This window comes from Lepisosteus oculatus, chromosome 23 (assembly GCF_040954835.1).
Source record: "Lepisosteus oculatus isolate fLepOcu1 chromosome 23, fLepOcu1.hap2, whole genome shotgun sequence".
Taxonomy (NCBI): domain Eukaryota; kingdom Metazoa; phylum Chordata; class Actinopteri; order Semionotiformes; family Lepisosteidae; genus Lepisosteus; species Lepisosteus oculatus.
The window spans coordinates 13,418,791-13,432,029 of NC_090718.1; the positions used below are offsets into that span (position 1 = coordinate 13,418,791).

At 43.4% G+C, this 13,239-nt stretch overlaps 1 protein-coding gene across 3 annotated transcripts in view; it reads left to right on the forward strand.

Moving 5' to 3' along the window:
* The window catches only part of LOC102687316 (kirre like nephrin family adhesion molecule 3), a 186,896-nt gene that overhangs the window by 135,372 nt on the left and 38,285 nt on the right, over positions 1 to 13,239 (forward strand). For all 3 annotated transcript variants that reach the window (XM_015337526.2, XM_015337524.2, XM_015337525.2), the window contains one exon: positions 8,874 to 9,031. In XM_015337526.2, coding sequence (XP_015193012.1) covers positions 8,874 to 9,031 — 158 coding nt within the window. The remainder of the gene's footprint in view (positions 1 to 8,873; positions 9,032 to 13,239) is intronic.

Below are 13,239 nucleotides of genomic sequence, written 5' to 3' on the forward strand. Positions count from 1 at the left end.
CAGGCTTCTCTTCTGCTTCTGTCATCACAGGCAGGTTTTGAAAAAGCCTCCTCATGCCCAAGTAGAGATGTGGACCAAAACATTATCTCCCATGCAGGCGTCTGCTTCGCTTCCAGTTTCCAGTTTGCTACCTCTTCTCTGTACACAGGAGGTGGTGTAACCTATGACAGATGGCCTTTGCTGAATACTCAGGTCTTGCTTCACTAAAAGTGGCTACAAAATGTATTCAAATATAAAGCACAGTAAATTCGACATTGATCAAGTTATCTGCAGTGGTCTTGGCTTTAGAGTGACTTGTGGGAGGAGTGCTGATGCTGTAGGCATGCGTTCTGCGATTTGTGTTGTGTGTTATATCGGAGAAACAACTCGTGGTGCTAGTAGTAGTCTTGCTGTAAGGATGGCTGCAAGCTAGATGAGTGCACCATTGCAGAGCAATGAGAGGTGATGAGTTTTTTTGCCTACTGAAGGTGTAAAACCATATGACATTTATAGGAGAATGGCTGTGCAGAATTTAAAAAAAGAGAATGTGTTAAGTAAGATGTAATGTGGACAGTTTTTGAAAATTATAGACCATGGGAGACAAAGAGGTTTAAAGATTACCATGCTGTAGACCCGTCTCATTGGATCTGGGAAGCTGTTCAAGGCTCGGTCTGATTAGTGCTGGGATGGGATAGCAGTTTGCCATTGTTAATGGTATTGCTCCACGACCAGGCAGCATCCTTCCCTCTGGACAACAATCTCCAAACCAGTATCAGTTTGGTGAGCAGGGATGCAATCCTTTAGATGAGTCTTTAAAATAGAGCTCCGTAAAGTTTGGTAATTGAAAGATCCCATAAATCCTCTGGACTACGGCTGTCATCTGGTTTACATTCTGGGGCTGCACCTGACATCTCTCTAAATTCAACTAGTGAAGCACTTTCTCGCTTCTGCACCTGATGTCCTGTGATGTGGGTGGCTGTCAGGCATCGCCCAGTTGGCTATACGCTATACATCAGGCGTGAATGGTAAGGGGACCCTCTGATATAAGAATGCGAGAATGAATGAATGAATGGGGCGAGGCCGTTTGCTCCATCTAACTAGCTCATTCAGTTGCTGGTAGTTGATCTAAGGATCTCATCCGGCTAATGTTTGGAAGAAGTGATGGTATCCGCTTTAACACCACATGGATGGGTAGCACGTTCCAGACTCCCACAAGTCTCTGTGTTAAAAAGTGCCACCTGTTCTCAGTATTAAAGGAACTTAATAGTGCTTAGTTTCAATTTGTGTCCCGTGTTTCTGAACTTAGAGGATTCTGAATACTTGAACGTTTGCAAAATACTTTCAGATGAAAAGCTCTGTGTCAATTGTTGCTGTTAAAGGTACTTACCAACGGCAGTGTGTGAAACAAGCAAGTCTTCTCTGCTGGACAACTCTCTTCACACAAACTCCCTTGATTTGCTAACCTGTCTTCACAAACGCACAAACTAGTGTTAGAATATCACTGGCGGGAAAGGCAGATGTCTTTCAGACTCTGTCCCTGGTTTTTCAAAGGGGTTGTTGGGAGACAGACTTTTGTCATGTACTGTAATGGAGCGAGGGAAGCCGTGAAAAAGTGGATTAATCCACTTCAAAAGCAATTCTGGCAAAAGGGCACTGAAAATCTCAGAAAGGATTCGCTTCCATTATTGGGGTGTGTCACTCTCCCCTGGGAGCTCCTTTTTTAAGTGGGTGCTTATGATCTCAATTTTCCCTCTCTGAATACAGAATTACTTTGCGCCTTATGCAAAGGTCCCATAAATATGAGAAAAAAATAATGAGAAGAGATGTATAAAAAGGGGGGTGGGAGAAAACAGCCGCAGCTTGAATGAAAAGGGTTTCGGGAAAGCAAACCTGTAATTAAGGCAGAGCAATCAATCTGAACCGCTGACCAGCTCCAGAGAAAGCTATCGAGTGGCTGCAGCAAAGCGCTAATTTGAAACCATTAGGGTCTGCCAAGTTTGCAAACAGACCCGTAATGATGATTGGTGACGTGGTTAGAGCCCAGAGACTCGTGCTCCAGTCAGGAAATCAGCGCTGCCAGTAGAATACCGAAACCAGAACTGCAGAATGAAAAATTGTTCGATGCCGTTTGTCAACTATTATCTGTATTGTTTGGCTGTATTCTCTGTTACTGCAGTTCATTTCATGGTGACTTCTGGAAATCCGGTGAAGGTTTTTGTTTTGTGAACGCCTTCTACATCACCTTGTAGCCTAGTATTGTCAGATCTTGAGCTGGGCCTGCTCAGTACCAGGACGGGAGTCCTTCCTGGACAACCAGGTTCCTGCTGCATGTGTTGGTGGACCAGTAGGTGCTGCTCTTCTTTCCAGCCAGTGCGCACTGTAGAAGATGCAGCCCTTTGGGTGGGACATGAGTCGAGGTCCTGACTGCTGGGTCTTTGGAGATACTGTCCATAAGTATGGTCTTGCTCCTTCTGGCTTGCCTCAGTTTCCTCTTCAGTCCGACTGGTGAAGCAGGATACCGATTATCCTCCTGCACTGCTACGCAGTGGGGCTGCTGGTGCCCATTGGCTGCCACGCATCACCCAGGTAGAGCCTCGTTTCACTGATGGGTGAACTGGGTCCCATCATGTCTGTAAATTGCTTTGGGGCTTCCCTGGAGGCAAAGAGCACTTTACCAATGCAGGGCGCTGCTATTTATCAAAAACGTGGATTGTAAATCAGTGGAGTGGGCCCGTTCCCTGCGGACTGCAGCCTGTCAGGGAGGAGACACGGGGGGATTCGGTGAAGCCGGAGAGCTGCAGCTGGTAGTTGTGCGGCCTGTGCACTTCCTGGCAGTCCCACGGGGCAAGGGGACTCCCTGTCGGTCACAGTGTTTCCAGACGCCACTCCTCGGACATCTCCCGCTGCCACAGGCGGCACAGTACGTACTGTAGGTGTGGGTAAAACCCAGTTCACATGTGAGACGCATTCTTCAGAAGTGCCACGTGTAGCAAATCGTCGGATCACGGATCGACTTTCCCCAAAAGGATTCATGTAACGAGGGGCTGTTAATGTAGGTTTTGGGACTTGGAAATGTCCACCCTGTTGCCTGGGAAGCATTTTTGTACTCCTATTCATTTTTTAATACATTTATCTGTACAAAATAAAAGAAAACACTGATAAGGAAATACATTCGTACCCTATAAGAGTAAAAACAATCATAATCCTATTGTTTTTGAGCTTGGCTGTGCAATACCCTGTAGTGTGACGTTCTTCGAGCTTGGCAGTTGTTTTCCTGTACTGATTAGCACACTGATGCCTACCATTGTTTCACACGAACAATAGAAAAGAATTGCACTGTTAAAAAAAAATTATGCACTGCACATATTTGTGTGGTACTGTCTGGTGTCACACGGTGATGTGATAGTGTGGTAACATACATTGAAAATGAACATAAGACACAGTGTTTACGATGTGATGTAAAGTAGTTGTGCCGAAAGCTCCCTTAAGACTCCTTAATCGTCAGAGCAACGTTTTCAGTAAGCACTGGGCAACAGGAGCCCAGTGGTGGTGTAAGTACTGCAGCAACATGTGCAAATAAGCAAATTTAAGCAGGGTACACCTGCATTTTCTTTTATTATTTTGTGCTCCACCCCCCCCCCCCCTGTTTTACCCCATGACAGCTGAAGTGTGTGGTGAACGAGGAGAGAAGTGAGAAAATGAATAGAGCCATGGCACACGGAGAGATAGGCCAGGAAAATATGACAAATGCAAAGCAACAGGAAGTCAGGCAGCAAATGAAATTAAACCTGTCAATCTCACTATATCGTACTTGCTGTTTTGTGCATTAATTTCATATCTGACAGTTGCATTTGTGCAGTTATTACTGCAAATGCTGTACGCTTTCTAGCAGCTGTGACATTTTTTGAACAAATTTACACTCAAAGCTAGGACAGGCTTTGCATTTCTTAGGACCTGCTGCTTTTGGGATTTTATCGGTGTCCATCACGAAGCAGTACCTCGACGTTCTCTTGGGAAATGGTTCCTTCCACAAGGCTGCGGCTCTTTTGTGGATGAAAAGAGCTGCTTACTTAGAGAGGTGGAGAGAACGTTTGAAAGCTCGCTGGCTTTTTCTTGGAAAAGACAAATTGAAAGGAAATGCCACACTAACCATCCCTCTTTGGCAGAAAAGAGCCTTATTAATTTGTTTTTGCTTTAAAGAATTGAAAAAGACATTTTTTGACGGATCATCAAAGCTGCCGCAGAACAGAGAGATGCTCAGATACAGCAGACATATTAAGCGTCAGGGGCTGTACGGCTCAGTACATTTCCTCCAGTCACGTCCTCGCTGATGGAGCGGCCAGGCTGTGGCTCGGGCGCCGACTGAACACCGTTTCCACCACGTCTCCAGTCATGCCCCCTCGGTATCGCTAAACCCATTTCAGACACATCCACCTCAAATGCGGTTTTGATGAGAAAAATGGCTTCTGAATCTTTTGTTTCTCCGCTTCTCTCAGCAAAAAAAAAAAAAAAATAGCTTGGGGCCACCAGTGCTCATCTCAGTTGATGGGATTACAACTCCCCAGCCCAGTGGCTGCAGGCGCATGCTTGGCTACATGCACAAAGCACACTTAACAAGGTTCCAGGAGTCCTGCCGGCCCCATTTCAGTCAATGCAATTTGCTTAATTTTGCCTTTCCAGTGTGCACGTCCACATATGCCTGTTTAAAGCAGCAGTGCCATGGACCCCCACCTTAGTGAGGAATTGTAAAGCACAAAGATTAGACAGTAAGGGGAGACCCAGGCAATTCTGGAAGCACAGCAGGCAGCGGTAGAAGATGAGAAGGGTCGGTGAGTCGCGGTGCTACCCTGTGCCCTATTAAGGGGCAGTAACGATCTTGCAATCAGTAGAAACGATACATTGAAGCTCCCTGAGTCTGTGGAATTTCAGCCCATCTCCTGCACAGAGTCTGTAATAATGGAATCCCAGGAAGCAAGATTCTCTCTGGATGAGTCGATAACAGACCACATGGATTTAATGGGTTTAGAAATTGGTCGGGGTGTGAAGAGAGTCATGTATATAACAACAAAGCTCCCTGTGCATGCAGTGAAGATTGTTCATAATTGTGCAGTGTGTAAATCAGACAGGATATCCATGAGCACGGTTTGATAACGCTCAAATTGTTAACACACAGCAAATTGCCATATACAGTAAACAACTTGTGTGTTTGGAGATGAAAAGGGTTTACATTTCTACAAAGAGTATGCAGTCTGGTTTAGTCAAAGTACAGTATGTGCTTTCTCAACACAGAAGCACATCAACCACATTAGCGGAATACTAATAAGTATAGAAAAAGTATAGAAGTATAGAAGTAGAGAAAAGACAATTGCGTCCGAGGCAAATGCAGTCGTGAAATGCAGTAAGGAGTCGTGAATTTATGAATGAAAACGCAGATGTTGTCTGCAACAGGAAATCTGCTGATATGAAAATTCGACCAGCCTGATTGTCCGAGTGTTTTTCAGACCCTGGTTTTAACAGCGTTGTTGATCTTTGTTCCTTTCTATTTTTTTCCTGCTGTTTAAATTCAGTTACAGTCAAATATGGAATGCAGATCTATCTTCTGGGTTGGTCTGATTGATGGGAACAATTCTGTCTTGTGCTTTTGAGAGAACGAGGGGTCAGGCAGGATTTACTGTAAAACAAAACTGCTTGGCTTCTGCTTTCCAAATCTAATGCTGCAATGCTGTAATCTTTTATGTTTATTTTAAAACACAAATTTAAAACACTCTGATTGTATTAATGTCTTAAATTATACTATAACATAATATGGTATTACATTATATTACATAATTAACATACTTTGCTATATAATATGATTATAAAATAATGCAAAATGATCAATCTTTTCTTTCATTATTTTCTATTCAATATATTTCAGTCCAATATAAAAGGCTGGTCATTGTATTTCAACTTTAAAGCAATAAAAATGGTGCTGTCGGAAACTTCAGAAAGAGCTGTACGTAACACAGAAAGCTTTAAGTGCAACTTTTGAACAGTTGTCTATTATCTGTTACGCGATGGGCAAATGTTTGATATTGACCAGATGTCTTAACCCCTTCCCACATTGATTGGTCCCACCTGAGCTGAGAGCACAGATGTCAAAAGATAGAGATTAATGCCCTGTGCCAGTAGATGATTCGCTGGGAATCAAATCCAGGATTGTAAATCCATTAACCTACACTGTCCCCAGAGCTGATTATTCAAAAAAAGATGAAAGCATGGAAAAAAAGTCACCCTCTTACCATCGTAAATACAGTATTTCAAAGAAATTCTGAAATACTTCCTTAAAGTTTGTCTTAAAGTTCTTAAAGATCTCCGCCCCTGTGTAAGGAACATGAGTGTGTGAATCATTTTCTGTGACTCATAACCCATAACCAGACCACACAGAGCAGGGGCCCATAGACTCAGCTGAGCCACAGTGGCTACAGGACCGTAGTAAGCTTGCTCTTAAAATTACTCCTGCCTTTCTATTGCAGCTTTCGAAAGCTTGGTTGGAATTTGTAACCATTAATGAATCTGTCTTTTAGCAATTTTTTTGGGGGAGGGGTAGCAGAGATAGGAATGGAATATGTTACCTGTAGGTTTGACATTGTTTTTAAGCTTTTTTCCTTGAAAGAAAATAGAATCACTTGAGCCTGAGATAAAAGTTTTAAACATTGCCACTTCTTTTCTATCTAGCAGCCATATCACTCTGCAACTCACAACTGGCAACCCCCTGAAGCTCAGCAGGTGTGAGCCTGATCAGTACCTGGATGGGAGACCTCCTGGGAAAAACTAAGGTTGCTGCTGGAAGAGGTGTTAGTGGGGCCAGCAGGGGGCCCTCACCCCATGGTCTGTGTGGGTCCTAATGCCCCAGTATAGTGACGGGGACACTATACTGTAAACAGGCGCCGTCCTTCGGGTGAGACGTAAAACCGAGTTCCTGACATTAAAAACCCCAGGGCGTTTCTCGAAAAGAGTAGGGGTGTAACCCCGGCGTCCTGGCCATATTTCCCATTGGCCCTTACCAATCATGGCCTCCTAATAATCCCCCTCTATGAACTGGCTTCATCACTCTTCTCTCCTCCCCACTGATAGCTGGTGTGTGGTGAGCGTTCTGGCGCACTATGGCTGCCGTCGCATCATCCAGGTGGGGCTGCACACTGGTGGTGGTGGAGGGGATCCCCATTACCTGTAAAGCGCTTTGAGTGGAGTGTCCAGAAAAGCGTTATATAAGTGTATGCAATTATTATTAATTATTATTATTATTATTATTATTATTATTATTATTATTATTATTATTATTATATATTATCCAGGCTGAAACTTGTACGAGTGGTTTTTACATTAGAAATGATCACTTTGCCAGACCAGCGTACTGATCTTCACCTTAACGGATGTGCTCTCGTCACATTTGGCTGTGCACTTTCAACTAAGACGCCACTGTGATCTGTAACACTGTAAGTGAAGGTGGGAGATACTGTAGCAGTAGGATTCAGGTCTGTCCAGCACAGACCCCAGAATGGCTCAGTTTACCCATTGAAGGGGAGAGTTAAGGGAAGTGAGCAGTTTATATTAAAATATCCAAGTCTCATTGTGCGGCTTGATTAAAATGTTTCTGAGACAAATGCAGTGTTTGCTGAGGGCTCATCAGATATCCCCTGTCTACAGGAGAAGAATAATAAGTGACAGCCTTTGCTGGATTTGAATTGTGACGTATATTTGCCTCCATTCTCCTTCTGTTTTTGGATATTAATGTTTTGGTCAGTTTTAGCTACAGTATGTACTGTATGTGTGTTGTGTGACATGCATTTTGGGCACTGAAGGTGGCTAAAAAATCTCTTTATCTCGCTCTGTCTCTCCCTCTCCTTCTCTCATTCTGTTTCTCCCTTCCTCTGCCTCGTTCCCGTCTCTCTCTCTGTCCCTCCCTGTCTCCCTCTATCTCTGCCTCTTTCTCTCTCGCTCACTGGTGTGCCAGCTGCTGCCGCCGCCTTTGATCTCCTCCTGCCCCAGATCTGCACTCTAATGAGCTGAGAGTCCAATCAATAATTCACTGGAGTTTGAATAAAACTGGGGTGATCAGCGCTTGTTTAAGAAAAGAATGCAATCAGTGCTATTCAAGACTCTTTTCTCTCCCCATCTCTGTCTCCCTTTCACTCTCTCATGCACAGAAAGTGTTTTCCTCTGCGTCTTCCTGCCTTCGCCATTCACAGGTTTCCTCGCTTGCAGTTAAATCTCCCGTAATTGAATACACATCACACACCTGCGCAATCCGTGCCCAGCGGATTTCCCTTTCGTCCCGTAATAAGACCTGCTGTCTCCCTCCCCATGGCTCCAGCACTGAAAAACGTACAGTGCAGCCTGTACAGCACCAAGGCCTGCAGGTGCCTCGGACTCCAGGAGAACGTGGGGCGGTACTGGACCCTGCAGAAGCTGGTTCTGAAGAGGAGAGGTTATCATTCTGTTAGGAGTGGATGGATTCAAGGAAATTCAAGGAATAAACAGGCTTAAGCCGAGACGAGGCCTGTTATCATAGCAAGGCGACAAGGGGAATAAAGTTTCCCATATCCTGGACCCATGATATATCCTTTAATTTACCTTGCCCATGTGCTGTTAGAGGTGCTGAAGTCATTCCTGTAAGTCCAGTGTGTGGGATTACATTACTAGTAGTGCTAACAAGACCGTGAGCTGAGCTTGTGTGGTGTGTGCTGTTGGTCATTCTAACCAGTATTAAATCTGAGCAGGTCCTGAGATGTTACCATGCTCCCTGGTGCTCCCAGTTCCCATGCTTGGGGTGTTTTACTGTCCTCCGTAATCGGGGAGACAGCTGAGCCCGTTGCTTTCCAGCTCCTTATCCCTCCTGTTTCTCATTGCAGTCCCCCCCGATGACCCGGTGATAAACGGAGGCCCGGTGGTGAGCCTGAGGGCAGGGGACCCCCTCAACTTAACCTGCCACGCCGACAACGCCAAGCCTGCCGCCTCCATCCTCTGGATCCGCAACGGCGAAGTGCTCAACGGGGCCATGTACTCTAAGGTGCGCGCGTGCCGGGCTCGGTGCTTTCCCCTGGAGGCGGGTCAGAGAGACGAGAAAGCTGTGGCGCGGGCAGGCAGGGAGGGACTGGCTGCAGAGGGAAACGGGTGTGCCACTGCTTCAGAGCCAGCTGCTGCTGCTTGCTGCAAGCTGATCAAACATTCGGCAGAAGATATACACAGTACCGTATGCGAATATAAAATAGATGTCCTTTCCTTCACCCTCCTTTATCCCTGCTTTGCAGTGTGATGCACCTTTGCTGAAATGCATTAGATACATATTTAGGACCATTCAGATTTATTGTGTTTACAGACTATAAATGAGCCTCATTAGTGGACGATCAAAGGAAAATCTGTGGGTTCACATCAGATGTCTTTAGTCTCTTGTCTCCTGTTAGATCCAGTCTTAACATTTTCGTACCCCATTGTGTAACGCATTCAGTGCAGGAGTAGCGTCTTTAGAAAGGGATAGCTGTTGATGAAAGTACAAACCAATCTTTCCGCGTTTCATCTTTGATGAGAGACAGACCTGCGCTTTGTTCTCCCATTCAGCAGAAATGAACTCGTTTTCCTGCCTCCCGTTATTAAAGTGTTCTAATAGCAGTTGGCTCGATTGTCAGCTTTTTCAGCTGTTTGTGCTTGCTGAAAGAACGGTTGGGAAAAGCACTGCCTTGATGAAGGATCCTTTGCATATGACATTCTTTTTTCTTTTCAGAACTCTCATGCCTTTAAATAACCTTCTTTTCTTTGCTGCTTTTACCACAATTAGGCAGAACTTGAGTAATGTTGCCTGAGTGTGTTAGCTTGACCCACGGACGGGAACTTTGATGTTTTGAACTCTCTGCCTGAACACGTAATCAACAATACCCCGTAAATTAACATATAAATGAACACAGGATATGAAACCTTATGGGCATCAATGAGACTAGCAGTTTCTGATCTCATTACTGGCCTTTCAGCTGTTTAGAGGGAGATAAATAGCGTTGATTGAGCTAAAGTACAACGCAATTTCCCTTGAAAAATGACTACTTGGTGTGGTGCTGATTGAGGTAATTTCTCAGCAAAATGCTCAATTCTTTACACGCAATACTTGAAATATATCAAGGAGGATTTAAATCCAGACCTGTTTGCAACTATATATTCATTAGAGAGTGGAAAGCTCAGTATACTGTATGTACTATAATATATATGCATTTGCTAATGTGATCAAAGTCTTGTGCTGGGAAGATGTTGACCTAAGGAAGGATGTTCATATATTCTGAATTTCACATCATTGAAACCGTCTGTGATAAGTGGGGGAGTGGGAGAAGTGTGTGTGTGTGGGGGGGGGTGAGGCAGGAGTCCCGACTGAACTTATGTGTTTGAGCTTGATAAGAAAACACAGAAAGGGTGCAGATGACGTCCCACTACAGAACAACACACTCTAATCAGCTGTTGTTCTTGTCTCCTCACTTGTAGGGCATCTACTCACAGCCATCACTGGGGGGGGCCCTAATGCGCCCCCCCCCCCCATGTGGGCTAACGTGCCCCCCCAAAAAAATATTTTATATTTTCTAATAAAATTGATTTTTTTTGTAGAAATATTGGACAAAATATATGCAACTAATCTAACATTTCAATAAAATTTTCATTTTCCGTAAAAACGAATGAAAACACGTACAGTAGCGTCATATGTATCAGAGTCACGTGTCTCAGACAGGCGCTCGAACCAGGACCCCCTCCCTGGTTAAAACCAATTGCCCACCCGTGCGAATTGTTCTAGCGAGGGCCCTGCTGTACAGTAAAATGTGAATTTTGTCTTGGAAAAAAACGTTGCAGGGTAGTTAATGGCAAATAATACATAATTGCAAGTCGCTGGACGTCAGAAGCAACGGATTCAGTGTTTTATCTCAGAGGGTAGGTCACAACCTGAGCTGCAACATTCCTCTCCCTGATTGTTGGCTTGGCGTGGGTCTTGCTGAAGAACGGGCCTGAGGGTCAGAGGTTTCCAGCCCGAACGGGGGTCAGGCAGACACTTGGCTAGCTCAGATCAGAGGCTCTTGATCAGGAATTGAAGATTATGAAAGCCTCCTTCTGTTCTCTTAAAGTTATCATTTGTAGGGAGTGAGGAGGAGTTTAGCTTACCTGTACTTCATAGATAAGTGCTTCTTTAACTTTCAAAGCAGCTGCTTTATCTGTCTGTCAATTTCATTATCCTCTGTACAGCCTTCATCTCAGCCAAACATTGCTGTATAATTAGTCTTTTTTTTCCAACTCCATTGGTCGCTAAAAACTCTGGAAAGTGTTACTAATTATCTGTTGAAAATACATTATAATTGTCATATATTCCTTTGTTCATAAGACAGGTAGAGCGTCTAATTGTAGACTAGAATATTAATTTTAAATATGTCTCATTTGCATTCCTCTCGACTGTGTGACTTATTTTTTTTCTTCGTTTTACTTTTTTAGTCAAACTAATTAACCTCCTTGGCTCGCAGTAATAAATGCTAAAGAAATTAAAGGTGGATGCTGGGAGAAGGTAAAGGAGGATTTTTAATTGAAGAAGAAAAGGCCTGAGCTTCCTGTGATGTGATGGGGTTAGGATCAGAAAGTAAATTACAGCAAGGCAAATCTCTTGTCTGCTTAGTGTGAAATGCATTAAACTGCACGCACTACCCAAAAATAACGGGAGTTTTATTTTCTGAAATATTACTTTTGCTTTCCATGTGTACCCCTCGATTTGGAACTTCTAATTGCTCGTTTGAACATTTGAAATCACTTCTTTTCACTTTTGGGGTGCCATCGGGAAAAGACTGAGGGCTGTACTGTTGGAGCCATCCACCGTTTCCAACACGCTGAGGCTCAGCGTAGCTGCTGGAGAGCTGGCCCTGATTCGAGGAGCAGTGCAGCTCTCACTGATGACACGGGTCAGCTGGCAGGTTCCCGGGAAGATACTGAGGCCCTTCTTGTTTGGGGGGTTCAGGATTGTCTGGTCAATTGAAATCATCCAACCACACCATTCGTAACCAGTGACGTCCTGAAAGTGAGGATCTACCTGCTCTTCCAGGTCTCTACTGGTAGTTACTACTAGGACCCATCAGAGAAATAATGTACTGATGCATTTTTAAGTGTGATGCTCTGTAAAGGGGCAGTAAAATTGCATTAGATTTAACTGTAAAAAAGTGCCATTTTGAATCTGATCCAAGCGTCAATATTCATCATCCTGTTAATGTTGAAGGTCATTTCAGTTCTTCATTTGTTGAAGGATTAAAAACGATTAATTTTGACCAAATAAGCTTATCATTACTAATTGGAAGCTTGGAAGTAATAATGAGAAAGCCCTGCTATTTATAGGGGCTGATGTAGTTACTGATGTAAGATGCTAAGAATATTTGTAAAGTTTTAAGAATGACTCTAAGAAGTATTTTAAAGAAAAAAAAACATTATTTTTTAATTTAATGTGACAGGTGTGCCAATTCTTATTTTTATGCTCAGAATATGCCAGTATGCTTCATTTATCTCCATTGAAGTAGTAAAATATAACATTTTTTGGTTAGCTCAAGTGTGAATAAATTCATAATCAAGGGAATAAATATAGTTTTAGTTTGTTCAAAGTACACTCTTCTTTCCCCACTAAAAAAATCAATGTAGGCTGGTTCAGAATTTGCTTTGAACTGTTTCAGTAGCTTTTTTTTTTCTGGTGGACTAGAAACGATCCAACAGGTAATCAATTTAAAAAACGGAAATAAACTTGTCTCTGACTGAACAAGTCAAGTAATAAGTATAAACTGCACAGAGCAAATTAAACAGGAGCCATTTAGGTTCAATACAATTTTAAGCAAAGGATGGTTAATGCAATGATATTTTATTAAATGAAATTTGCTGCATAATATGAAGGATGAAGGGGTTTGCTTCCTCATGTTTGAAGCACCTGTGTGTGATTGTGCATGTGTGTACCCAGTCGGAGATATTCTAATTACACGCTACACAGATTCACCAGTAGTTCCTCTCACTAAGGGGAAGGCCTGGAGAGAGTGTCATTTTGTTCACAAACAGCTCATCGCTTACGGGGACAATCATATTAATTCATTTATTTCAATTTTTTAAATACTTGTAAAATTGCCTTTTCAGCTTTCTTCTTATCAATAGAAACCTGCATGATCATCAGGATTCTGATTGGAGCCCAGTGGAAGTATGGACTTGAAAAACTGCATATACTATCTATCTAATATA